Source organism: Xiphophorus hellerii, chromosome 11, assembly GCF_003331165.1.
Source record: "Xiphophorus hellerii strain 12219 chromosome 11, Xiphophorus_hellerii-4.1, whole genome shotgun sequence".
NCBI classification, from domain to species: Eukaryota; Metazoa; Chordata; class Actinopteri; order Cyprinodontiformes; family Poeciliidae; genus Xiphophorus; species Xiphophorus hellerii.
This window is the reverse complement of record NC_045682.1, coordinates 24,483,366-24,510,761: the sequence shown is the minus strand read 5'-3', so window position 1 is coordinate 24,510,761 and position 27,396 is coordinate 24,483,366. Positions and strand designations below refer to the sequence as shown.

At 37.2% G+C, this 27,396-nt stretch overlaps 3 protein-coding genes and 1 non-coding gene across 4 annotated transcripts; 2 read left to right on the top strand and 2 right to left on the bottom strand.

The window, feature by feature from the left end:
• The first annotated feature begins 6,828 nt into the window (after window positions 1-6,828).
• On the top strand, window positions 6,829-6,900 carry trnaw-cca (transfer RNA tryptophan (anticodon CCA)). Its single transcript has one exon. It is a non-coding gene; the product is annotated as a tRNA-Trp (tRNA).
• A 211-nt stretch (window positions 6,901-7,111) lies between these two features.
• LOC116728356 (protein LIAT1) lies at window positions 7,112-8,919 on the top strand. Its single transcript, XM_032576406.1, has 3 exons — window positions 7,112-7,191; window positions 7,298-7,422; window positions 8,195-8,919. Exons 2-3 carry the CDS (start codon window positions 7,317-7,319, stop codon window positions 8,584-8,586), a joined length of 498 nt encoding a protein of 165 aa, XP_032432297.1. The 5' UTR covers window positions 7,112-7,191; window positions 7,298-7,316; the 3' UTR covers window positions 8,587-8,919.
• A 959-nt stretch (window positions 8,920-9,878) lies between these two features.
• On the bottom strand, window positions 9,879-19,812 carry aifm5 (apoptosis inducing factor mitochondria associated 5). Its single transcript, XM_032576403.1, has 19 exons — window positions 18,666-19,812; window positions 18,450-18,537; window positions 17,688-17,797; window positions 17,467-17,576; window positions 17,352-17,396; window positions 17,179-17,260; window positions 16,662-16,774; window positions 16,488-16,574; window positions 16,269-16,360; window positions 14,550-14,680; window positions 14,029-14,144; window positions 13,881-13,952; window positions 13,729-13,792; window positions 13,174-13,250; window positions 11,887-12,004; window positions 10,813-10,911; window positions 10,653-10,734; window positions 10,466-10,570; window positions 9,879-10,101 (listed from the first exon to the last, which is right to left on the bottom strand). Exons 1-19 carry the CDS (start codon window positions 18,682-18,684, stop codon window positions 10,068-10,070), a joined length of 1,644 nt encoding a protein of 547 aa, XP_032432294.1. The 5' UTR covers window positions 18,685-19,812; the 3' UTR covers window positions 9,879-10,067.
• A 32-nt stretch (window positions 19,813-19,844) lies between these two features.
• On the bottom strand, window positions 19,845-27,216 carry LOC116728352 (F-box only protein 40-like). Its single transcript, XM_032576400.1, has 7 exons — window positions 27,017-27,216; window positions 26,826-26,874; window positions 24,596-25,744; window positions 23,467-23,753; window positions 22,638-22,769; window positions 21,415-21,700; window positions 19,845-20,446 (listed from the first exon to the last, which is right to left on the bottom strand). Exons 2-7 carry the CDS (start codon window positions 26,826-26,828, stop codon window positions 20,228-20,230), a joined length of 2,076 nt encoding a protein of 691 aa, XP_032432291.1. The 5' UTR covers window positions 26,829-26,874; window positions 27,017-27,216; the 3' UTR covers window positions 19,845-20,227.
• Window positions 27,217-27,396: the final 180 nt, after the last annotated feature.

Sequence of the window (27,396 nt, the reverse complement as noted above, 5' to 3'; positions counted from 1 at the left end):
CACTGTGTCTTTTTAGCCATTAGCAGGTGGACTTGCTGGCATGAATTGGATCATTTTCCTCTCCATATGTCCTGTGCTGTGGAGCAAAATAGACCAAAATGTTCAGCTATGGATTTATCATTTACATGGTAGGTGGTGTCTTTCTTTTAACAATGGATTTCTTCTGTGAAGGCCAGGTTGTTGAGTGATATGTTGATGTCAGATTCTCCTGCCTGAGCGGGTTGTTACTGCAGCTCCTCCAGAGTCACCATCTTGTCGCTTTTATCATCAGAGATCAGATGTAACCAGCAGAGCTTATTACTGTTGTTCTTTGACAAACCTCGGATAAATCATAGAGAAGGAGTCTGACCTCTGAATGCAGTTGGTTGTCCTGGATTTCAAACACATGCCACACTTTTCATATTTGTATTTGTGAAATAAAAGTGGTAACCATGCATCAGTTTTCTTCTACTTGTGGTGATAGATACTTTCAGGTGCAACACTTTTATTTGAGGTTACAAAAGACTTGAGTCTGGGTCAAAGGCAACAGTACAACGACCTTAAGCATACCGCCAGAGCCACAATAAAATGGGTCATGAGAACGGCCTGGTCAAAATCCAGACCTAAATTCACTTGGGAATCTGTGGCAAGACTCAGGTTTGAATTTCACAGATGTTCTCCATTCGAACAGCCTGATATACCTTGATCAACTCGGGTAATGCAAGCCACACTTTTCATAATTTTTGAATCCGTATATAAGTCAGCTTAGTGGTGGTCCGTCAAAACAAATACAATAAAGTTTCTGGTTGTAAGGAAAGAAATGAACAAGTTTAAGTGGAATGTTTCTTATACAGCCACCTAAATGGTTTCAGGCCATTTCAAACAAGTTAAACATGCCACTGGTTTGTCTTGAGTTGCATGATTTTCCTCTCTGAGTCGCTTTATATCTGAAGTAGAAGTTACTGTAAACAAATATTCAGACTGGTTTTTGTCCACCATTTCATCTGAATGTAAAAACAGATCTGTTGCACAAAATTTTCACTTTCTGACATTTGAAATTAAAGAAAAACATAACTTTGTTTTTATAGCTGTGACATCCAGTTGGCTAAAAATGCAGTGATCACTAAAAGGTGTCATTTCTACTACTGAAGCCAGCATCCTTCACCTTATGTCTACAGAACTGTATTTATGCACACAAAAAATTCAGACCTTTAACTTTAGTTTACAGTAACCCAGATTGTAAAATACCACATTTGGCAATTCATATTCTAGTTCTATTTAAGGAGTGCTAAACTAGCTGCAAATGTCTAATATAAACAATTTATTCTGAAAAATCAGACAGAATCTGACTACAGGTGAAATAGTTTAGCAGGTTCACTCTGCTTGAACCTAGTTTAACCTGTTAACCACCTAGTTTTACCTGGTAGCCAAAATGTTTTGCATAAATCTAATCTTGTTTGTTTGATTGATTGATTTTGAGGTTAAAATGTCCTTTCTTTCTTATAATGACGTTGAGGCACACACGCAGCGCTTATTTGATATTCAAATATTGTATGGCATCATCCGAGCTCCACTGTGTGCGGCTGGTATTCAGTAGTTTGATGGGGAAAGTCGGACATGTTTCCTCTGAATGAGGAATTAGACTGAATGACTGGTTTGAAAAATGATGTAATGAAAACAATAAAACAAAGTTGCTGTTTGCTACTGCATCATTCAGTTCTGGGTCAACAAGTAATTTGCTTTATGTCTTAAAACCAATGAGAGAAGATGAACAGAAAATATCCGAGTCATTTTTAGCTGGTTAGGATGAGTTAGCGTGGCGTGGCCTTCTAGAAAATAAGGCTGTGTTCACACTGCAGCCTGAAGTAACCCAATTCTGATTTATTTGCCTTAAATATCTGATCTTTCCATGACAGTCTGAACAACAGAGATCAGATTTTTTACGAACGCATCCCAGACCACTTGGACATCCGATCTGATCTTTTCAAATGTGACTAGAGTCTGTACGGCCAGGTAACATTCATCTGACCTGAACGTTACTGATACTCGACAAACGTCATTATTCTGCATCCTAATACGCGCAAGGGGGAAGAAAAACAACAACCATGGCGGACAATAAATAGGATTAAATTGTTAATATGTTGGCTTCGGTCAGACAACAACGTCAAAATTGTAAGATGCGCTCCACCGTTAGCATCGACTTGTACTGAGCGGCTATAGCGGCTGGTAAAACACTGAGCACGCTCTCTGTGTGACGTTATTTCGCCCTCCACTGCGCATGCGGGACACATTTAGATCGTTTGCAGTTCACACTGGAGATCACGTATATGTCGTGTGAATGACCACTGCAAAAACATCAGATTTCACAAAAAATTAGAATTGGGTCCCATCAGGCTGCTGTGTCAACGCAGCTTTAATAAAATAAATATATGAGCCAGCTTCTTTGAATAGAAAATGTATCCATTTTCTGGCTCTGATGAAAAGCTGTAGATCCTATCTCTATACTTCCTTTGTTATGGAAAGTGAAGCAAATGTTTATTCCAACTTGTCGGTAGGTTTAGTACGAACATGCTGGAAAAGGAACTGACATGTTTTCATTTTGATCCAGCACTAATTGCACCAAAGTTGTTTTTGTGGTGCTATTAACCAGCTGCAGTTGCCCTGTGGAGACATCAGCAGGTTGGGATGAACTTCTTACCCTTTCCAAGCTGACGCATGCTGACACACACATTTTAGGACTGTATGGCCAGTCTTCTTTTTCTGTCTGCTGAGAACCTGGGCTTGTCACTCTGCAGCTGTAAAGTTGCTGCAGTCGAAAAAACTGCTTCCTCACTGTCACCTGACTCAGTGAGCACACGCAGCAAATCATGGTTGGGTTTATGATTGCTTTATTGATCCATTTAACCAAATGCAATCCTACGAAAGTCGGTTTTCTTTGACGATTACACAAATTCTACAATTTCCTGCTTCTTTGTGAGTTTGCAATTTGCATAAAGTTCAACACTTGACCCATGTCAAGCTGTTTCAGGGGAACTGTTAATCGCTTTGCTCATTGCTGGGTCTCAGCGTGTCACTTTCACAGACTCATGAGTCATACACAGTGTCCTTTTGCAGGATTCATGAGGCTTGAGATCATTATGAATCAGTAATTTTCATTATAACACAACATTAGGATGAGTACAGACAACAAATGGGGATCAATATCTTCACCTTATTTTCCTCATATAGAAGCGTCAAGATTACAGTTTGTCTTTTATTTGAACTCTTACGCAAATATTTTTGGTAACTAGCACTATAGGAAGATGATAATAAAAGGTTTCAGATAGATTCAGCCCTTGGAATAAGCTGTACTCTACATCTCTATTTTCTACACCACATCTCAGCTTGTAAGATGATCTAATTTCTCTTTGGTTTGGAGGGATAGCAGTAAGGTTAACCCCTCTTTCATTTGCACTGTAAAACACTTGGCCTCACTGAGCTGACATTTATTTATGCAAACTCCTTCCGAATCTAACTTGGCATGCCTTTAAAAGCTGTAAAGCTGTCAACAACTGTGCGGTGAGCACATTCCAGTGCACTTTGATACATCTGGATTTTTGAGTTGACTCACAATGTCTTAAACATTAAACTTCTTACGTTCCATTTAGTTTATGGTCAGATTAGTTGAAACAAACATCTAGTCTGAGAGGAGAGAGTTTAGGTTACCCTAAAATATGTCAGTAGATATGTTGCTATTGGTTTACACTACTGTAAAACGTTTTCCTACTACTCTCCATGTATGTATTTCTAAATTATTTCTAATTAAATGATGGAGAATGACTTCAGTTCTCTGTGTTTTCTGTTTTTAGTTTTATCTTCTTCCTACAACACAGGAATCAGTTGAGATATTGCTACGAATACCTTTTGTTTTAACACAGTTTTATTTATAATAATTATGTCTTTGTCCCAGTTTCTTTCCCAGGCAAATCAAAAGTACACTGTTGTGTCTCAGCAATTTTTATATTTTCTTTCTAAGACTGCACTCACAAATATACTTATTTCCTGCGTGATGGCAATGCGCTTCTGTACAATCACACTGATAAAAAGGAACAAGATACAATATGTTTTTAAATGAGGCCTACCTTATTTAAAGATAAACTCACTCCAACGACTTTTCTGGGACGCAAAAAGGTTAAATAATCCACCTCATTTTTGCTAATATTGCTCGCCATCGCTCCTTCTCAGTCTACGCCAAACCACGCCCACACACACTCGAGCTCGAGGCAAGTCCATCCTGATTGGATGAATCCTGTCGCCGCGGGCTGACCCTGGGCTGACCCTGGGCTGACCCTGGGCTGGCCTTGGGCTGGCCTTGGGCTGACCCTGGGCTGGCCTTGGGCTGACCCTGGGCTGGCCTTGGGCTGACCCTGGGCTGACCCTGGGCTGGCCTTGGGCTGACCCTGGGCTGGCCTTGGGCTGACCCTGGGCTGACCCTGGGCTGGCCTTGGGCTGACCCTGGGCTGGCCCTGGGCTGGCCCTGGGCTGACCCCGGGCTGACCCTGGGCTGGCCTTGGGCTGACCCTGGGCTGACCCCGGGCTGGCCCTGGGCTGGCCCTGGGCTGACCCCGGGCTGGCCTTGGGCTGGCCCTGGGCTGACCCTGGGCTGGCCTTGGGCTGACCCTGGGCTGACCCTGGGCTGGCCTTGGGCTGACCCTGGGCTGGCCTTGGGCTGGCCCTGGGCTGACCCTGGGCTGACCAAAATTAGCCCCAATGAGCCGCAAACCGAGGGGGCGTGGCTAGATGCCTGTCAATCATTCTGAGCCGTGACAGACGTTACGCTGAATGGGGCTGTCAGAAGTTAGCCTTTCAGAAAGACCCCGGGATTTTCCCCAGGCGGTTTGACTCCAGGTTTGTTGAAAATTTAACAAAATGTGATACATTATTTCTAAAATGTATTTATTTTTAGGTATTTAATTTTAAGCTTTTTATTTTAACAACTTTATTGTAAATATCAGGGAGGGCTTGGCCCTACTAGCCCACTTATACCAGCCGTCCCTGCTTGTACTAAATTTAAAGTGCCTTGATGTTTAGATTTGTTGTGAAAATGCTCACAATTAATGAAACAGAATTTGAGGTTGGAGGCAGTGCGTCACAAATAATCTTCCTGAGTGAAACGAGAAACAAAACATGTAATGAAATTTTCACTCAGAGTAACAACCTTCTCATTCACTTGAACTGCTGAAACACATCTGCTTTTTAAAACTGCTTCACTTCTTTGTCTGTATTTCCACCCATATAAACAGTTTATCTGAATTTCTGATTCAGATAAATTCAGATAAGCTGTGTCAGTTTTAAGGCGAAAGCCTGAAGGAAAACATTTTGTATCGTGTCTGTATCACAGTGTGAACTTTGTCACTCCAGCATGGATAAATGCTACGTGTCATTTCTGACTCAGCATGATGATTTATCCTCTTTCTTCCTGCAGCTCTGGTGCATTTCAGAAGTGTGGGGAAATACATAAGCAGGAAAGACTTGTTTAGGCTCTGACTGAGCTATTTTTGGCAGATACACAAGTGTGAACATAAACTACCACTTCAGTAAAATTTGGTGCGGTTAGCGTGATTATAGCTCAAAGTATCAAAGTTTGCTTTAATTATTCAATTAAAGTCCATCTGTTTGTTTCTGTGCACAGAGATGTGAGATCTGTGCCTAAATGAAAACTCTGTGGGACAGGAACAGGATGGAAACTCCCTTTAAAATTCCACATAGAGGAAGCTGTGAGGCAAGATATGTGGCATGTTAAAAGGACAGAGTTATATGATCTTACTTTGTTTGTTTTTTTACTTCCCTAAATAGGTATATTCCTGTCAGTCACGTTTTGTTTCAAAAAAAAAAAGTCTCTGAAATACATTTTAGATCATATGTTTTAAAATTGCTTTAAAAGATGCAGAATTTTCTTCAGCAGCATAGAGCTAGATTAAATTTCCTTCGATTTTCTTGATCTTCTGAGCAGAAGAGTAATGTATAGATTTACACTTTGTATTCCTACATTGTTTTATTACCAAACATATTTTTTGTAATCAAAAAGCAAAAGAAATCATGAACTGAAAAGATAAAACATACGGTAGTACAGATCAACATTAATAGGATGTATAGTTGCAATTATTAAGGTTAGCTTTTCAGTTTTGTCCAGTGTCAGTATTGAAGTTCTGGTGTTCTGCATATTTGTAATATTTTCCTTGTTTAACATTTTAACAGTTTATGTCTTCTTGGAGTTTAATAAAATCCTGAGGCAGTTCTAAAATGGGAAATCAGGCACAGAGAATGATATCTCTGCACCTGTGGTATAGTTTAATACTCTGGTCCACAAACTTTTCTGCTTCCAACCCATTAATCACCACCTGTAACTGCTTTTTGGGATTAGTTTTAGTTCTTATGGTCTTATCAATCACTTTTTAAGATTACAGTAAATTGAATATCGATTAGAATAGCAGCTTTTTGTGATAACAGCAACATAAGCAAAACTATTAATTGTATAATGAGGTGTATTTCTGAAGTAAGTGGTTGAACTAAATTTCTACATTTTTGTATGTTACAATTAAACACCTGAAAATGTCCTTTCTAGCCTCTGACATGTCTGAATATGTCTACTTGTTGTGATGTTTATGGCTTCATTTTTGATCAGACAAAGCTTAACGTGCAGTTTCAGCCGGTTTAACATGCACTGAAAGAGGAACTGTATAAATTTTGCAATCAGCGGATTATTTTTGATCAGTTTTCAAATATATTTTAAACACTCAAACATAATCTACAGTTCGTACTCTATTATCTATAGTGTTTTTATACCACGATGTGAGGAACTTACGTCACGACCTCGTGGTGCAACGGTAGCGCGTCTGACTCCAGATCAGAAGGTTGCGTGTTCAAATCACGTCGGGGTCATTTCACTTTATTGGTTCTCGGTGGGATTATTAACTAGTAATTTTGTTTCGAGTTTAAACATAGCAGAAGGCTTTCACGTTGGTTTTCCTAATAAAATGAGCGGTATGTGGCACAAATTCAAACTTAAAATTGTACAAATATAATATAATAGAAACTTGTCACCAAAACAGGGCTCGTCTCTAAGAGGCGTGTGTTCTGTTGCCATGGAGAAACGTTAGTTCCGGAACAAACAGGAAAAGTAGCTGCGAAGCGTCTTCTGGGATTTACAAGGATATTTCATTCCAACCCAACGTAATCTAAAGAGTAAATCTACTAATATTCGTGAAAGTAATTCAATATTTTTTTTTTAATTTGTGTCACTTTCTGCTCTAAATCGTTGTTAACGATGTCTGCGCAGGCGCATTTCAAAGACCATCATGGCAGATGAGGGTAAATGTAACAAACTGCTGCAACCAAGGGTCTCTGATCTCAGGAAGAACAAAAAGAGAAATAACGCTTCTCCAACCGATTCAAAACTAAAAGGTAATAAGTTTTTGCTTTTTTATGGATCAAAAATGGGTTTAAGATCGTGATGGGGCTATTCACAAAATCAGTGCAGATTATAGACAACAAGGCACTATGTTTATTCTTCAGCTGCAAGCATTGTATTATTTGATATGCAATGCTTGGACTTGTAGCTTTAAAAAAGTAGTGCTACAGTCAACATCACTGATTATATAACAACATAGTTGGAACTAGACAACATCTTCCACTTCTAGCTAAGTTTAAAACCTTAAAACAACATAGTTACCATGTTAAAAACAACATAGTTACCATGTTAAAATAATATGTATATCTAACATAACTGAGTTTTTACATAGTGTGACATAAAATACAGAAGCTATTTTTTATAAACAAAATTAAAAAGTTTGAAATAACTATAAGACTACTACTATAACTAATGAAAACTCAACAATATTTAACTAATAACTTATAAAAAAAATAGCAAGCACACTCTTAAAAAATAATTAGACATAAACAGTCTTCATTGTCATTCTTGGAAATGTACATATTGAGCAAAAATTTTGTTGCAAGGCTTTAATAATTATAAAATAAATAATTAATAATAAAATGTGTCAATATGGATATATAATTTAAGCTAGCTGAATTAGACAAACAAAAAGTCACAATGAAATAAAGCTAAACTATAATGAAAAACCCAAACTATTATAACCCTGGTCAGTAGCCCCTTCAATTTTGTCAGTTTTGTCTGCAAATGTGCAAGAGATTACATGTTTATATTGCCTTCCTGCAGAGAATCCTGGGAGTTTATCTCCAATATCCCAGCTGCCTCCTCAAGATCCAGGTCAAACTCAGCTTTCCAAGTTCAGGGCTACGGGTACGAAACCCAAGGATAATTTCTCTCGGGGTGCCGGGAAGGCAAAAGAACGACAAAAGGATGCAAAGAGCCACCTGCCAGCCTCTCATACAATCAGCAACAACAAAGTTCCTGCACATCTAATGAAGGCTGCCGTCCAGGCCCTGGACAGCCTGAGGTGGGAAGGAGCGCTGCCGGACCCGCAGGAGGAAGAGAAAAGACTAGAGCGCTACAGAGCCAAGAGGCGACAGCGGTACATCACACACAGAGAGGCTCTGCTGAAAGAAGCCCAGTATGCCATGAGAAAAACAGAAATGAAGACCAAATGAACCAAATGAACACCATCAGGATCCACAGGCGGCTCACAAATTAACTCTGACTTACTTACAAGCTGTAGGTTCAGTTCTGCTTTTTTTGCCATGCAATAAAAATAATAACAGCAACTCATCCTTCTGAAAATCTTAATTGAGGATTTTACTCCTTTTACCCTTAAAGGAAAGTATTACAAGATGGACATTTAAAATCAGTGTAAAGGCATATTCAAGTTAAGTGGCTGATTAAGACCTCCACACCACTAGAGGGCCCCAAGAGCACCAAACTAGCATCATAATGTATGTATATGTATATACTGTATGTCTAATAATATAAACTAAATTCTGTTACATGTGGAAACACAATTTCTATTTTATTTTATAGTTGTTGAACAAATAATAGGTAGATTTCTTAACTGCTGTTGTCTGCATAACTTCACAGCCGTGTAGTACTTTGTGTTAGTTTATCATCAAATCCCTATGAAATACACAGACGTTTGTGGCAAAATGGAAGAAATTGACAATAGTTGGAACATTTTTAACCCTTTTTCCTCATAAAAGCTCGCACATGCTTGTTTATTTAGTATTAGTCTTAAAACATTTAAATTGGATTATTTGGGAAATCTTAAATAATGGTTAATTCTAGTTTTAAATATTTTTGTCTTGATAAAACTTGTTGCTGTTGTGACATCGAACCTAAACTCTTCCCACAGCAGCAACAACCATCTGTTTGTGGAATTTATATAATCTTACATAAAACAGCGTTTTTATTTTAGTTGCTTATTCAAAAGTAACACAAAAACGGCATCTCAGTGTTATTGGGATCTATTTCAATGTTTCAGGTGGTGAATCAATACCGCAGGTGAACAGCAGGTGTCAGAATAGAGACGTTTTCCTGATCTAACAAAAGTTTATCATGATAAACACAAAGACAAAAATCTGTGTGCTGTAATCTGCATGTATGATTATTAGAAAATAGAATAAAATATTTCCTAGGGTTGCATGGATAATCTAATAAACAGAAGAACTATATTTTTGTGGTGAAGTGTCGGTCGCAACGGCTTTGTGTGCAGCTTCCTGGAGGCCTGTTTTTTCCCCTGCTATCATGCTTTGTTATTGTTGCCTGCTTCAGCATCTCTGTTTCAAAGAGCTAACCACCTCCTCTCTGTTCTGCTAATCCCGTCCATCCAAAGCCCCCGCGACCTCCAAGCCCGCTTATGTTGCACCAGCAGTTCCAAAGTCTGCATTTTTTTATAAAAAACATAGTAAGACATGATATACATCATATCAAAAGACACCCACTCAGACACTCCTGTACACAGAGTTTATTAAGTTTAAAAAAACAGCATTTTGGACTAAAAAAGACCTAAAGCTGCATCTATTTGAGGTATCAGTTGTGTTGGGCTCCCTGCTGTGAATAGTTTTCCAGCACCAGAACACAGAAACATGAAGGTGTGAAGTCCTCTGATATTTTAATCTTCAGACTGCTTTAATGCAGATCAGGAAACCTGAAGCCAACTGGGATCATCTGACCTGTCAAAAAATGGTAAAAAAAAAAAAAAAAAAATTGACTCATTAAAAAAACAACAACAATAAAACAAAACAATTGTTGACCCTTTGCACGTGACGTCACTCTCTTCGAAACTCCGCCCACTCCGCCATGACGGACGTCAAAACAACCCAAAGCCTGTCAAAAAATCAGGCATTCGGGCACAACCGGCCAAAGTGAAAGTAACTTTGATACCACTGCCTTAGGGTGAATCCAATAAAATTATTGTTTTGGTTTTATTTTCTATTTTTGGGTTGAAGTAAAGAAATATCCCTTCAATCTATCTTGCATCCTTAAAATAAATGTAAAAAATTACAAAAGGATGAATAATCTGAAGAGTTTGCTTACTGAGCCTCTTTCTTTGTGATGACTTTCCCTGATAGGAACCTCTCGGCCACAGCAGACACCACAGGATCATAATCCAGGCCCACCGCTGCTATGACCTCATCATTCCTAAAGAAAACAAAAAAATACAAACTATTTATTGAATCTGCATGCTTTTCTTTACAATTAGATTTTCTCTCTCTCAACCTACTTGATATACAAGGCCAGGAACTTCCTCTCCTCAAACTCATAGTTTCCTTTCATTACTATCTCAGTGTATCCCTCCCCATAACCTGGAAAAGACCAGAGCAGACAGCAGCTTCTTCTAGTTACAGATAAAATAAGAAACCTTAGTGAGTTTGTTTGCTTACCTGCATATCTGATGGTTCTGCCTTGTAGGATGGTCCAGTAATAAGGAACTGAGGTGAGTTCAGTTGTTTTCTTTAGCATGTTCAGAGCAGCTATCCTCCCTAAAGCACAAAAAGAAAACTTTAACAGTTAACATAAAAATAATTTTTAACACATTCTACATTAAACAAAACAAGATTACAGCAGGAGGAGCTATTGTTGAAGAGTCAAAATCAGGACTATTGAAAATAAATACACTCCACATTATTAGCTATAATATTTCAGGATAAAGAGAGATGGGAAGAATAACCAATAATTATACTCAAGTTAGCGTAGCAATGACTCAACGTATTTTTATTTAAGTTAAAGTAATTACTCAAGTAAGAGTAAAAAAGTATTTGTTAAAACAGCTACTCAAGTACTGACCAAATTATCAATCATTTAATATTTAAAAATTATAACATCAACAGACAAAAATCTAACGTTAAGTGGAGATTTTGGTATTTTAAGGGCCAAATATTCAAATGCGTAACAAGAAATAAAAAATATTCCAACTTTCAGTAAAAATTTCTTTCAATAAAAAGACAAACTTATGAAACTTTAACAGAAGCTGCAGGTGTGTGTCTGTGTCTGGTAAATGTTTGATTAAAACATGTTTGTTTTTCATTCAGTGGGTAGAAAATCCAGAAGTTTTACTTAAATAAGAGTAGAAATACCTCATAATAAAATTACTGAAGTAAAAGTAAAAAATACAGCAAAGTAAAAATACTCCTAAAAACTAAATTTTTAAAAAAGTTACTCAAGTAAATGAAGCCCAATTTTGAGAATAAACTGGAAAGGTGATTTTGAGTGTGATGCCACAAAAGTTGGTCTGAGTGTTTCAAACATTTTTGACGAAAAGCATCTTCCTTCCTTCCTTCGTCCCAGTTTTGCAGAGATTGAGCCAAAGAAAGAGAAAATATCTGAATTTGTGTGGATAAAACTGCTTTGTTGGTGACAAAGTGGTTTGACATGAAAAGTAAAATCAACCATTTGTTACAGCAACGGTTTGCAGAATATTATCCCTGGATGTTCAGCACAGTGAACAGTGTTGCTACCTTGTACTTGTGCCATCTGCCAGTGTCCGATGTTGACTAACTGGTTTTTAGCCAGTGCCAGAGGAAAGGAGGCCAGGTCACCCGCACAGAAAACATCATGGACGTTTGTTCGCATGTACTGTAGGAGAAAAACAAAAAATTATCTCTGTCAATGAGGAAATCTGGTTTACAATAACTGAGGAAGCAAACTTAGAGAGTAAATTATGTAAAAAATGGTGTTGCGTTAGAAATGAAGATACATAAAGTGTTAAAATCTGGGTAGAGTAGCCAAAAATTTTACTCAAGAAGAAGAGCACCACCAACAGAGAAGAAGTTAGTATTTTTACTTTTACTTGAGTAATTTTATTATGAAGTATCTCTACTCTTTCTTGAGTAAAACGTTCTGGACTCTCGACCCACTGAAAGTAAAACAAACATATTTTAACCTAAATTCACCAGACACAGACACACACCTGCAGTTTCTGTTAAAGTTTATAAGTTTCATATTGAAAGAAACTGATTTGGAAAAATGTTCTATTGCCTGATTTTGTTATTTTTTGTTACCTATTTGGATTAAAATACCAAATACTAGTTCTTGAGTTGAGTTTTTACCGAATACTTTTTCACTCTTGAGTAATTTTTTTGGTGGCTACTTTTTGCTTTTACTTGAGTGAAAATATGTTGAAGTAGTGATACTTTTACTTTAGTACAATTTTTGGGTTACTCTACCCACCTTTGTTATCTCAAGTACAAAATATCTGTCCAAGAAATTACTCGGGGGGGAAAAAAATTATTTTGTAAAAATGCTACTCAAGTCACATTTAATGTTTAAAAACTACATCATCAGACAAACCACAATATGAAAATATATGGAAGTTTTGGTATTTCAAAGATCAAAATGAAAATAATACATATAAATAACATAATTACATGTCAACTGGCATCTTATTAATTTTTTCTGTTTCTGCTTTTTATTGTCTGGTCAAAATAAATACATTTAATAATTTATTTAATAATTTAAAATATTATTTAATAATGCAAATAAATGTAAATCAGGCAAAAGAAACTTTTTTGAAAACTTAAAAAAAAAACGTGTGAATTTTTGTTTTGTTTGTTTTTTTTATTCAGTGGGCAGAGAATTCAAAAATTATACTCAAGTAGTAGTAGTGATACTTCATAACAAAATTGCTCAAGTAAAAGTAAAAAGTACAGTGTAGTAAAAATACTCCTAAAAGTACATTAAAAAAACATTACTCAAATAAAATTAACTCGTTACTAACCAACTGTGACAACAGATTAAAAGCTGACCTTGTCAACAACAACATAATTTTTGGAGTTCTTCTGTATTTTAGTGCCTTGCAGAAACTCTGAGTTTGGGATGCTGCCTGGTGGAAAACAGAAAAAGAGATGAGCGTGGTTTCTTTTTAAAAAAAATGCTACTGCTGAATACTTTCAGAACCTGAAATTTAGAATTTAAATAACTCAACAAGAGACGAGAGTTACAACTATTTCAAGTGTTACTCAACTCATGTGGGCAATAACTTTGACACCATTTCTGAAAAAGACCAAATGGACTCGGCACAGTGTTGATTTAATTTAGCAAAATTTGCTGTTTCATAAAAAGGACACAAATTCCTGCAAGACCTGAGTCCAGAACTGTGAGATATACCATATATGTTTGTAATATTTTATTGTCTTAGCTTTAAAATATAAATATTTAGACTTTAAGAACCAAGTTCAAGTGAAAAAAATCATATTTAAAATCAAGGTATACAGTTCCTATATATTTCTTTTATATATATATATATAGAAAAATAATGAATATATTTTTTAGAAGTACAGTATTACAATAATTTTACTCACCAATACCCACAATTAAAACGTCAGCTGGGATAACATGACCACTTTTAAGTACGACTTCTTTCACCTTAAAGGAAGAAAGACAAAATGAAAAAACGTAATTATTTATGTATCTTCTGACTACAAGTTAATAACTAGACGTTTTCCGGCTTTACCTTTCCATTAACGCCTTTAATTTCTGTCACGTGATCATTCATGTAAAATCTCACACCTTTCTCCAACAGCATCTGCAGTACAACAGCGTTTCAGTGCCAACAACTAAATAAATAAAAATAAAATGCCAGGAAGTTCGGGCGGCCTCACCATCATGGTGATTTTCCCGACCTCGCGGCCCAGAGTGTTTTGGTACGGCATGTCGCTGCTCCCCACCACAGTGATGCTGGACGCTTTGTCTATCATGTATGACGCCACCTCCATTCCTGAAACAGAGATCATCAACAGAACAGCTTTTATTCACAATACTAAAATATTTGCTGAGCAGCATAAAGTCTTAAAAACACCGAAACGTATTTAAAATCTTATCCTTTGTGGGGAAAATATGAAAAATAAACACAAAATCAATATTATTGAGTGCTTAAAAGCCTATTTTAGCACAGTAATGGCACAACTTTTGAAATAACGCTGCTTTTCACATAGAGCTATGTTATTAGAATCAGAATTCCTTTTAATGTCATTGAGCACAAATAAAGCACAGCAAAATTTTTAAAATAGCAACACAGAACAACTGGGATGCTAAGAATAAATAATGCATCAATATCAACTTAAACCACAATATTCTTAACTCTGTTTTTAGCTAAGATTTTTGCACAGTGCAGCTAAAGTACCGACAAAGGAAGTTCCCACAAGGACGATGTTGCAGCCCAGAGAGGCAGCGTGGATTTGTCGGGCGTCTTCTGGAGTCTCCAACATCTTAATGTTGTCCAACTTCCTCCCTGGCACATCCAGACCCTTCGCTCTAACGGAAAAATAAACAATCTGATTCATAATAATGCAATAACTCTAACAACGGCCGCTTTTCCTACTAAAGTCTACAGTTTGAGAGTCTCCTGTTGGCTAAAATAGAAATATTGGTGTTTGTTTTAGTGGACAATTAAGCTCTCAGTTGGCAACTGATTCTAACACTGACAGGGATTTTTAAAAATATGTAGTTATTGTTTGCAAGTCACCCAGTGTCAACTGAGACTCATGAGACTCCAAATACTGTTAAAATGTCCCATTATGTTCTCAAGATGCTTAAAAATGTAAACAAAACGTGAAATGTGTAGAGCAGAGGTGTTCAACCTTTTCGTCATTTGGGTCAAAATTGTTGAATTGAAAGTAATCATGAGCCAAAAAACCCAACAACCTAAAATATAGCAAATTAAGTAATTAAATTTAAAAAAAAAAATAAAATTATTGTAGATCCAAAACTTGAATGGATTTTTACAATGGCGTATCAGGGCCATAGCAGATTTTTAAAAAGTAGTACATTTTCAGCAATGTTCTGGGAGATTTCTGAGTTTGAAAAGTTAAAAAATTGCTAGAAAAAATCTGAAATTTTTAGCTTAATAAAAAAAAAGTCTAAAACTTTTGACTTTTGGAATTTTTCAGAGTTTCAAAAGTTGAAATGTTTTGTGTGGAAAATTTCTGAAATTACTCTCAAAATTTCTGACTTTTTTCCCTCTTTTGCACGTTTGCTGTTTTTAAAGAAAAACATCTAGTTTTCAGTTTCTTTTGGGTTTGAGTTTGATTTGGGTGCCTCAGAGTTGCCTTCACAGTAAAAGTCTTTGGATAAACATGGTTTTATCTTTTGGTTATAGAAACACAAACCCTTTGTGTTGTACTTTAGATTTTCCATTGTAAAAAAAAATTACATATTAAAAGTCTCCATCTGCATCTACTGGCCAAATTTGTATCAGTTTTGAATTGAGCTGGGGTCGCACAAAATGAGGTCAAGGGCCACAAATGGCCCCCGGGCCGCACCTTGGACAACCCTGGTGTAAAATTGATGCAAGTACTTACATTTATTAACAGTAAAGTAGGAAAATTAACTCTGGAGACAATTAGTGGAGCTGTTTTTTATTTTATTTAGGAGGATCAGATTAAATTCACATTTGCATGACACATTTTTCCTATTTTATTTATGAAAATTTGGAAAATTGTGAATATTTTCCTTCTACTTTACGGCCATTCTCTACTTTATGTCTGTGTGCACCATATTGATCTGCCACATAAAATCCTAATTAAATATGTTGATGTTTTAGTCTTTGTGAAATATGGAGAAGCTAAAGGAAAATGAAAGATTTTTCCATGGAAAATCTTTTCCCGGTGCAGATTGATACTAAAATTAACAACAATATATTTTTAGATCTAGTTTTTTTTCCATTCGGTTGGAAATGTTGCATAACATAACTTAATTTTCCTGAAATATCTAAAGTTTTCTGTTTTTCTTTACTTATAAACTTGAAAATAGAAGTGGAATTGTGCTTCTTTGTAATAATAAAAAAAAAGACAATAAATTCCTCATGGTAGATTATTGTTAAAAATGTAAAAGTTGTCCTGACCTGCAGCCAGTAGAGAGAAGCAGCTGGTCGTAGCTCTGGACTAAACCATCATCAAATGTGACCGTCTTCTTCTCTGTGTCCACCGATACTGCCTTTAAAAAACAGAAAAAGAAAACTTTACCAAGTCATGTGGCTCCGTTTCTTTATGCTATATTATAAAATAAACTTTTTTAGCTGACAAACTGTCAGGAAAATGTACATTTGGGGAGAAGTACTCACTTCTTTCCGGAGCCAAACCTCAATGTCGTACTGATGGAAAAACTCCATCCTCCTCAGCACAATAGTGTCACTCAACACATTCATTACCTGAATTATACACAATAAAAAACTTGTTTAGCTATGCTTTCCGTCCTGAAAACGAAAAGAAAGGATCAATGCAAATGCTTATTTGACCTTGCTGAGTCGGGTTTTGTCGTAAGGTAAGAGGTCGTCTCTGGAGGCCATGATGATTCTGCCGCCAAAGTTTTCCTGCCGCAGCGTCTCAGCGCAGATCAGCGAAGCAGCTCCTGACAGGAAACACGCGTTACACACACGCAGGCAGAAAGAATCTTACCAACACACCACCGTGCCGTGTTGAGAGGCAGAATCAATTCACATCTTGATTTAACACAATTAGATTTTATTTAACGGAAAAGGGATGAATATGTTTGACCCTGTCACTGTCTTTCAATTCATTGATAAATAACTAAATTAGGCCAAAATCAAAAACTTCTTCTATTCATCTAAAAATAATTAGCTGAGATTTACGGGTCAATAATTTGGCTCAAAATGAGACCCAAACAACAAACCCAATGGCAATAGTTTCTTACTGGATTTACTTCTTTCATTGAGATGTTTTATGTTCATTGCTGATTCAGCAGGTTTTGGTTATTTATTTTTTAAGCTTTGCACTTTAAATATGGCCACCAACCTCCTCCCAGCAGTAAAACTGTGTGGTTCACTCCTGGTACTGCAGCTCCCATTCGCTGCAACCTTTTCTGATGCCGGATGTCCTGAATGTGGCACAAAACGTTTATTTTTCACATGAATTGGTAGAGATGCCATTTTAATTTTAATTTCATTTTTAGCAATTAACTCACCAACCTTTTTATTTATGGACACATACACTTTGCTGTTTTGAATTTTGACCTGAAAAGAAGAAAATAAATTATAAGCAGCAAATGTTGAGCTAAATGTGGATGTACCGGCCGGTTTGTACCTTGTGACAAGGTAGAGAGTCGATCCCAGGAAACTCCTCCAGGTCTCCTGTCAGAGCATTAAAACAGGAGCCGTGCCACGGGCAGCGCACTTTGTGTCCTGAAATAACGCCTGAGCAGAAACGACAAAAAACACGACTGCAAGATAAATTAAACACACCAGAAAGCAACATTTGAACTGGTGACTTTATCTTTTCTGCTTTTTTGTTGTTTTCTTCCTTACCTTTGCTAAGCGGAGCGCCATAGTGTGAACACTGGTTTGAAATGGCGCTATATTTTCCATCGCAGCGCGTTAATAGCACACTGTGACGACCAATATCAACTTCCATCATCCTCACGTCACACATGAACAAACACAGAAGTGGTTAGTTTTGTTTATTATCCAAATACACTATATTGCAGATAACAAAACAATGTTTAAAACACATAACCACTGCTGTAATGCTTAAAAAGTTTTATGACAAACAAAAGAATCACGAATCAGATTAAAAACTTCGACACTGTCAAGGCACTGCCATCCATTTTACTTTTGATTTGCATTTTATATAATTGTATCACCGTATGTAGGAAGTCCACTTTTCAAAACATTAAAAGAAATCCTTAAATTGTTGACAGAAATAAAAATCCACCATCAAGAATTAAAGCCCCTTGCAGCTTCAACCCAGAGTTTACCAACTCAAAACGTTTGCTATATTTAGTCAAGTTTAATAAATTAAATCAAAGCTGATTTGGGTGCAGCAAATGCTTTTGTTAAAGCTTGGCTATAGAAGTGCAAACACTGAATTGTACTTTACATTTTCCATTGTAAGAAAATTACAAATTAAAAGTCTCCATCTGTGTCTATCAGCCAAATTTGTATAATTTTTGAATTGCAGCTGGGGGCCGCACAAAATCAGTCCCAGGTCCACCAATGCATTTTGGACACCCCTGGGCTACACGTTAAACCAGACTTTTACATTTCCAGATCATAACGTTTTTTTCTTACTGTCCATCGTGAAGGTCTGTCTCCAGACACACCATCGCTGTCTGTTCCTCTTTGTCGTCAGAATCAGAGTCTGTAAACTCACCACATGCTGAGCAAACCATCATCAAATCAGTTTCTAAAGCTACAAAACATCCCACATCTTAAACACAAAGAGGGCTCAGACCATCAGAATGAAATGCTCCCAATTGTAATAATTATTAGGAATAAACAACTTACGTGCTTTGGTCCCAGACATGTCACTTATTCAACAGTAATGGCACATAGACACAAATCCACTCCTAAAACATTAAAATTCAGCTGGGGGCTGTTAAATATGGTGTCCAATGTCAGTTTGCTTTCCTCTTTGCAGATAAATGATGGCAGCTCTTTTCCACACCAAGTAGTCCATCTCTAAAATGCATTGTCAAGTCCTGGAAGCTTTCAAAAGTGCACCGATTTGATCTAATAAAAACACTAAAATGTGCTAATAAGTGACCTGTAGTGAATGAAGAGTTTCATTAGCATTGCTGGTCATGTTCAGCCTCATTATTTCACAGAAAGGCAGCGAGAGCTTTTCTTTCGCAGCGCTGCAGGAAAAGAGAACGGCTGACGAAGCTGAACTGCTGAATGGACAGTCGACAAAGCACCATTTACAAAGCCAGAGGTGGCTGCTGTCATTCAGACACAATTCAAAGTTTAAATACTAAAATACTAATGCAGGGGTGGCAAAAGTGCGGCCCGGGGGCCATTTGTGGTCCTTGGACTGATTTTTGCATGATCCCCAGCTGCAGTTAAATAATGATGCAAATTTGGCCGATAGATGGAGACGGAGACTTTTAATTTGTAATTTGTAAATCAGCTTTGATTTCATTTATTAAACTTGACTAATTATAGCAAACATTTTGAAAGAAAATGACCCAAATCCTACTCTTATTATGGACAATAACTTAGTTCAATTGAAAACTAGATGCTTTTTAACTACAGCAAGCGTGCAGAATCCAAATGTTGTGTTAGGAAGGCTGTACATAGAAAAAAGGGAAAAAGTCAGAAATTTTGAGAGTAATTTCAGAAATTTTCTACAAAAAACTTGGAAATGTTCAACTTTTGAAACTCAGAAAAATTCCAAAAATTGAAAGTTTTTGACTTTTTTTCTTGAAAATTTCAGCATTTTTTCTAGCAAATTTTCAACTTTTCAAACTCAGAACATTTCAGAAAATTTTCGACTTATCCTTTTTTTTGTTTGTTTTTTAATCTACAATGTCCCTGACATGCCATCGTAAAAATCTCTTTCATGTTTTGGATTTAAAATAAATTTACATTTTGAAAAAAATAATAATAATAATTGGACGACTTTATTTGCTTGATTTTACGTTGTTTGCTTTTTCTGCCACATTTTTAATTTTCAAACTCTATAAACCTGCTCCAATATATTTTTTATTTTGATTCCATATTTTTGTTTCCATTAAATTAATGAACATATAATATGAGAATGAATCTCAATATTCAATTTGTCTCTGCAAGTGAAAAATCTGAATAAAACAGCAGAAATGTTTAACCTTGAGTTGTTTTATTTCAAAATAAAGTTTGTTTTATTTTAAACTTTATTTCAAATTCTTTAAACTCTTAAAGTGCTATCAAGACATTGCATTATTATCCCACATTAAAATCAGAATTATATTCTGTACGAGTTTAAGCTCCATTTCTAATTAACAGATATGGAAAACATGCATTATTTCATTTCCCTTTGGTATCAATAAAGTACGATTAAATTTAATTGAACTGAGATCCAACAGCAGCTCCTACATCATGATCCTCTTCTCCTGGAACAGTGTGACCAGCGTGGGACCTTTGCAGCACTTCTTCGGTTTAATTTCTTCTCGAACACGAGGCAAGCGAATTTTCTCAGTCTTGGACTCGACCTCGTTGTAGGGACAAACTTTAAGATGCTCAGCGATGGACGGGACGTCTCTGAAGCTCCAGGCGTCCACAGGAGAGAACAGGGAGCTAAACTGCCACACCTGCAGGACAGAAGGTAAAAGTTATCAGTCTCTTAGTCTATTTTCAAAGCTCAATATTTTCACTAAACTCCAGTGTGTAAATTTATTATCAGTGGCTATGCTATTTAGCATTAGCATTCCCAACAGGAAAGAGTTGGATATTAAAAGGTTACACTTATTCAATTACATTTACTTCAGTAACTTTTTTGAAAAATGTACTTTAGGAGTATTGTTACTATGCTGTACTTTTTACTTTTACTTGAGTCATTTCATTACGAAGTATTTCTACTCTTGAGTAAAATTTCTGGATTTTCTACCCACTGAATGAAAAACAAACATGTTTTCACCAAACATTCACCAGACACAGACACACACCTGCAGTTTCTGTTAAAGTTTCATAAGTTTGTCTTTTTATTGGAAGAAATTGATTTAGAAAAAAAAAATACATTTGCCCGTTATGTTTTGTTGCTTATATAAGTTATTGTCATGTTGGTTATTAAAATACCAACATTTCCACTTGACTTTACATTTTGGTCCATCTGATTATGTAATTTTTAAACGTTAAATAATTGATAATTTAATCAGTTTCTCAGTACTTGATTAGATGTTTTACCAAATAATTTTTTACTCTTTTACTTGAGTAACTTCCTGGATGGCTACTTTTTTCTTCTACTTGAATAAAAATATGTTTAAATAGTGCTACTCTTACTTGAGTACAATTGTTGGATACTCTACCCACCTCTGGTCGTGACGGTTTGTTAGCATCTCCATTGGTGACTTTGCTAACTAGCTTTAGCATTCACAACAGTCGATGCTAGCAGCAGCGTAGCAGAGAGCAAAGAGGAAGGCAGAGCTAAGTCCCGCCTCCTGGCTCTGATTGGTTTGTCTAGTTAGTACTGGGAGCACTGGCAGAGGGATTGTCCGCCCACAGGAACAGTTTCCTCCTGGGTTTGTTTTTTAACTCTTTGGATGTTTGGGTTACAGCTCACCCTGTGTGTCACCCTCCACTTGGCTCTCCCATGTGAGGAGCTCGTCCTCTCCCAGCGGAGCGTCACCATCCCTCGGTCCTGCAGCAGGGAGGAGCAGACCTGCCTCATGAGGCGGGACACCAGGGCCAGCTGTGACAGGGACTGGCTGTCCAGGAAGCTGGCCATGTGGCACAGCACCTCATAGGGCAGCGAGCTCAGCCGGTCTTCCCCTCCTTCGGTGTGACCTCCACCTGTAGGCTGAGCAAACGGGGTGGACGGATGCAGGCCAAAGCAGCCCAGCTCCTTACTGAAAGCAGATGAAACAGTTTGGTTAATATTTATCTGCATGTTGAAGTTTGGACAAAGAAATGATAGGTTCATGATTATTCTGTATGTTTTAGAAACAAGCATTTAACCTGAAATTATTAATTTGGGGAATTTGATTGAGGTGAGATTTTTTTTTTTTTTAATCTGTGATGGAGACACCTTGTTCACTAAAAATGTTTCTATCAAATGGTACTGTAATCCTAATTAATAATAATGCCCAAAACAAAGAAAAACAAATTATTTCAACAGTAACAGAGCTAAAATAATATGTTTAATGGGGTAGTATTATTTAAGAGTGACTTTTTTAGTTTTACATTATGCTAAAATGTTATTCCTGCATCACAACCAAACTCGGAGTGTTGCTTTGTTTTACAGTGTTTTAGTATCTTTACTTCTACAGTTATGTTCATTTTTCTCACCTCAGGAACTGATTTCTACCACAAATGACATGAGTGATCAAGTGATGCAGTTTGAGTTTGTTAATTTCCATTTTTTATCTCTCTGTTCACATTACTATAGTCATAATGTAACATAAACTTTTCTGTTAACCCTCTATGGCATGACTTTTTATTTTTGGGGGGAAAAAATATTTTCCTGCATTCTTTGGGAGCTTGGTGGTCCCTAATTACATGTCAATCATAAAATCGGACTCTGACACCTCCTGGAACCAGATTTGGGTTTGTTGCCTCAGGGTAACATTGGTCTAGAACACCAAGATTTTCTACACTGATTATGAGAAATGAAATACAAATCAAACAAAAACTATATTCATGAAAAAACTTTTTTTTGGACAAAAATATGTCAAAAATCATGCCCCCCAAAAAATAAAATAAAGGAGCAATGTGAGGTACAGATATGTGGTTTGTTGCCTGAGGGCAACGCCATGCCATAGAGGGTTAAAATGTTTTTTTCCTCACTTGAAGTTGACGGTGGCTTCAAATGTGGAAGGCCGAAACCTCCTCTGGCTGTAGGTACATCCCATGTACGCTAGGGGGCACCGCTGTTCAAACCAGCCGTTCACACACATCTGAATGTCGCTGTGGATGTTCCTGCACCGGCCATGTCCATTAACAAAGGCAAACAGACAGAATGCATCAGAGTTGGGTAGTAACTAGTTAAATAATTACATTTACTTGAGTAACATTTTTGGGAAAATGTACTTTTGCTACTTTACTTTATATTTTTACTTTAGTCATTTTATTTTGAAGTATTACTCTTACTTGAGTAAAATGTCTGGATTCTCTACCCACTAAATAAACAAATAAAATATTTTAACTAAAATTCACCAGACTCAGACGCACATCTGCAGTTTCTGTTAAAGTTTCAGAAGTTTTTTTTTTATTCAAAAAAACTGATTTGGAAAGTTGTGTTTTCACAAATGTTATTTTTTGTGACCTTTGATCATTAAAATACCACAATTTGCACTTAATTTAATATTTTGGTCCATCTGATTAAGTCATTTTAAATATTAAATGACTAATAATTAGATGAGTTACTCGGTAGTTGAGTAGACTTTTTACCAAATGCTTTTTATTCTTGAGTAATTACTTGGATGGCTACTTATTACTTTTACTTGAGTAAAAATATGTTGAAGTACTTCTACTCTTACTAGAGTGCAATTTTGGGTGCTCTAAAACTATGCAGAAGTGCTGGTAAATCTGCTGAAAAGTCGTGTATTTTTTATTTTTAGGAAGAGAAGGATTTATTATTAAATATTTAAATGATGAACTGATGAAGAAGACTCACTTGAAGTGTTTTCCGTATTCCGTGCGCTGGAAGGTGTGTCCGCAGAGGAAGGTGAAGGCGGAGCTGGCCTTGTTGTGCCGGCTGGTGACGCTCTCCACCTGCAGCTGCAGGTGCAGCTCCAGCGGTTTTCCAGCTGTCAGGTCAGCCAGCGACGTGTTCCTGCGGAAAGGAGCGGACAGGAAGCTGTAGGTCTGCGTGCCTTCATCCATCAGCAGGCTGTCCGAGGACGTGCTCTCAGCGATGAGGTGACCCCTCCGCTCCCTCTCCAGGGAGCACAGCAGGGAGGCCTGCGAGGAAAGGCCAACCCAAAAGATAAGCATTTTAAAAAGTCATCCACACCTGCCTTTAATTTGAAATGACTGAAAGGCCCTTTACCGCTTAGCTTTTAACCCGATATGTGGAACAACTAGAATATTCTGGGTTTGGAATACAAAGTTCTGACGTCGCACTTCCGTGAACTTTGTAACGGACAGCGAACTTGGTAGGCAGTTGCTATGACAACAATAAACTAGCCAAAGCTTAGAACTAGCCTCATTGCGAACTAACTTATAATGAACAATATAAGTATACTACAAATATTACTCGATCAGAACTTTTTAGTACTCTACCCACCTCTGTGTAATACTCAGATAAATACAGTATGTAGTACTTTCAGTAGTACTTACTGCCGAACTATTAGCCTAGCTATAGCTTTCATCTGCTAGCTTAGACGGACGTGTGCAAAATGCTTTAGTGTGTTTACAATCTTCCACACGGCAAAACCACAAAATCTTACCAAGTACTTTTTGTCTACTTTCTAGTGCAAATAGTACACTTAAAATAAGACCAAACTAACTCAGAAGTAACTTTTCACCATTTAATCTGCTGATGGAACTAGTACTTTTTCATCAATATTAATGAATTATTTACTTAAAACAAGCTCATATTTCTTGCTGTCAAGTTACTTGTAAGTTTGTTTCTCTTATCTCAAATGAACTAAGATATTTTCACTAGAAACTAGATTTTAAAAAAACTTTTCAAGATTTTGTGGTTGTGTAGTGTATCAGATTGTAATCATTTGAGCTTTCTCAATCATTTTGCACCTTTAAAAGACCTTTCCTATCAGATGATGACATGGAGGTGAACTCACCTGAACCTCCTCCCACACTGGCATGTCGCCTGGCACCACACCCAGGTCGCTGGTGTCCACTGCTACGTTTTCTCTCTTGTAGAAACCCGGGTTACGGATGCGGCTTTGCCTGGCTGTGAAGCTGGTTGGGATTTTAAACGTGCGCACAGTGATGATTTTCATCGGCTCTAGATTTCCGTACACAAAGCTCTTCTTTTTGGGTTTCCCAGTAAGAGAGGAGGAGCATGCACTGCTGGTGGATGCTGCTGCACCAGCACAGGTTGCCTCCTCCTCCTTCAGTGAACCAAGGCTTTTCCCTCTTCCTCTCGCCTGACCTCTACTTCCTGCAGCCGTGCCCTCGGATTCCCTGCAGCCTCCCATCTCCATGCTGAACATGCGCTCCCAGGCGTTGTAGTTCTCCAGCAGACCAGCATCCACTTCTGATGCTCTGGCTATTGCCTCCCTCTCCGCTTGAGACAACATCGGCTGATTTTCTTCATATTCCTCTTCATCCTCATCTTGTTTTTCATCAGGGAAATTCACATTAATCATGTTAACTGCTTCCCAGATTTTGTCCCTTGCTTCTTTTGCAGCTGCTCTCTCTGCTGCCTCCTTCTCCATGAGAGCCTGTTTCTTCTTCTCCTTCTCCTTCTTCATCTCCTCCTCCTGCCTCCGTTCTTCCCTCGCTTCCTCCTCTGCGGTCTGGATCAGCTCCGGGAACAGTTTCTTCATCTTTATGGAGTGAAACAGAGCATCCTGGTCTTGCAGAGCTATGGCCAGGTCCAGACATCCAAACCTCTCTCGTTCCCTGAGCAGGTTTTCTAACAGCTCGGTGTGCGGCTGAGAACAGGCGATGTTGGAAGGCCAGCGGTTCCACTCCATGGAGCAGCAAACCACGCTGGCCGGACACACCTGCAGGTGAGCCGCCCGCGAGGAGCGGGGCAGCTGAACCGGGCAGCCGTACTCGGCGTTGAGGCACGGCACCCTCACATTGGGGCACAGCAGCAGGTGATCCTCCTCTTTGCACAGGTGGAAAACCGCTCCGCAAAGCAGACGGCAGGGAACGAGAGCGCAGCTGGCAGAAGGCTCCACCCGAGCCCTGCAGCGCCGGCTGTAGCAGGAGTCACAGTGGAGATGCTGCCGGACCCTGGAGCCGCGAAAACGGTGACTCTGAGAAACAATAACACAAAGAACAGCAGACTGTTAGCAGCAGAGAGAGGAGTTACTAGTTACCTTTACTCAATTACATTTACTTGAGTAACTTTTTTATGAAGTATTTCTACTCTTACTCTTATTTCTACTCTTACTCTTGAGTAAAATTTCTGGATTCTCTACACACTGAATTTTTTAACCAAAAATTTACCAGACAGACACACACCTGCAGTTTTTGTTAAAGTTTCATACATTTTTCTATGGAAAGAAACTGATTTGGAAACATTTTCTTTTGCCACATTTTGTTATTTTTTGTTACTTGAATGAATTATTGTCATTTTTGTCCTTAAAATACCAAAAATGTCCACTTAACTTTATATTTTGGTCTATCTGATGATGTAGAAAATGTAGAAGATCTACTTTATTTAAAAACATCCACAACTGAAACAAAGTTCTGAACATAAGTAATGAATGAGATAAAGAAATGCATAAAAATAAAAAACTGAAGCATAGAAACAGTTGTAAAGTCAGCAGTATGGTTGTTATTTTTTTAAAGTTTTGAAATAAGTATATACAATATTGGTAAATACTGGTCAGAAGAGCAATATTAATATCCAGTATTGATGCATGAATGCTGCAAATAATTAGTTAAATCTGCACAGCCTTCACTTTTCCAGCCTGAAGTCTTGGATAATATTTACATTTTTACAGATTCAAAATGAGATCCAAGTTTATTTTTCACATGTCCTTACAAAAATCCCAAAATAACTCCTTAAAACTACTTTTATCTTGCATGAGGTTCATCTAAAGTCCAAATTTTCTGATGCAATAAACTAACAAAACATAAAAAATTCTATATTGTGAGGTCAATAATGAATATGACATTAAAAATAAACAGAAGCACATGATGACCATGTGCTTCTTTTCTCTAAAAATATTCATTCAAATTCTAATTTATTTTAGTATGTATCTTCAGAAGGTCAGATTTTATTTTTAATTAAAGGGAAATTCATTAACATGCTAAGTAAATTAAAAGTTTTTTAAAAATGTCTGGTATAGTGGAATCAAAGTCAGAGTTATTATTTAAGCATTAACTCACCATCTTTAAAATGTGGCGTCTGCAGGTTTCTGTATCTGAAGCTGCAGATCTGTGTAAACAAGAAGACTCCATTACTCACCGTCTTTCAGTACAACCGTCTTATAACAAAATAAATATGAACAAATCATTTTACATAATGTTTCTGCAGCAAAAGAATTAAAGGAAATTATTAAATTAAGCTGTTAGCCTACCTACTGAATGAACTGAGAAGAAAACAGGCAGCCCAGCTTATGCTTTTAAAGAGCAAATGTGTGTGTGTGTGTTTTATTGTGTGTTTGTGTGTGTGTTGCTGTTATAAATAGAGCAGAGTCCTGACTGAGAAATGTTACACAGGTGGTCAGAAGCGATATTTAGGTTACAAGCCCTCTCGACCTCTTAAATCAGGAAATATATTCAGATTTATAATCTTTTACTGCTGCATTATAAGTATTATTTATTAGCAAAATTTGATCCTTCAGTTGATATTTGCAAGCGTAATATTTAATCCATTATATCACTTCCTGTGTGTGTTATTGGGTGCATTTATTGTCACAGATCATAAAACTCACATTAATTTATACGTGGATAAAGA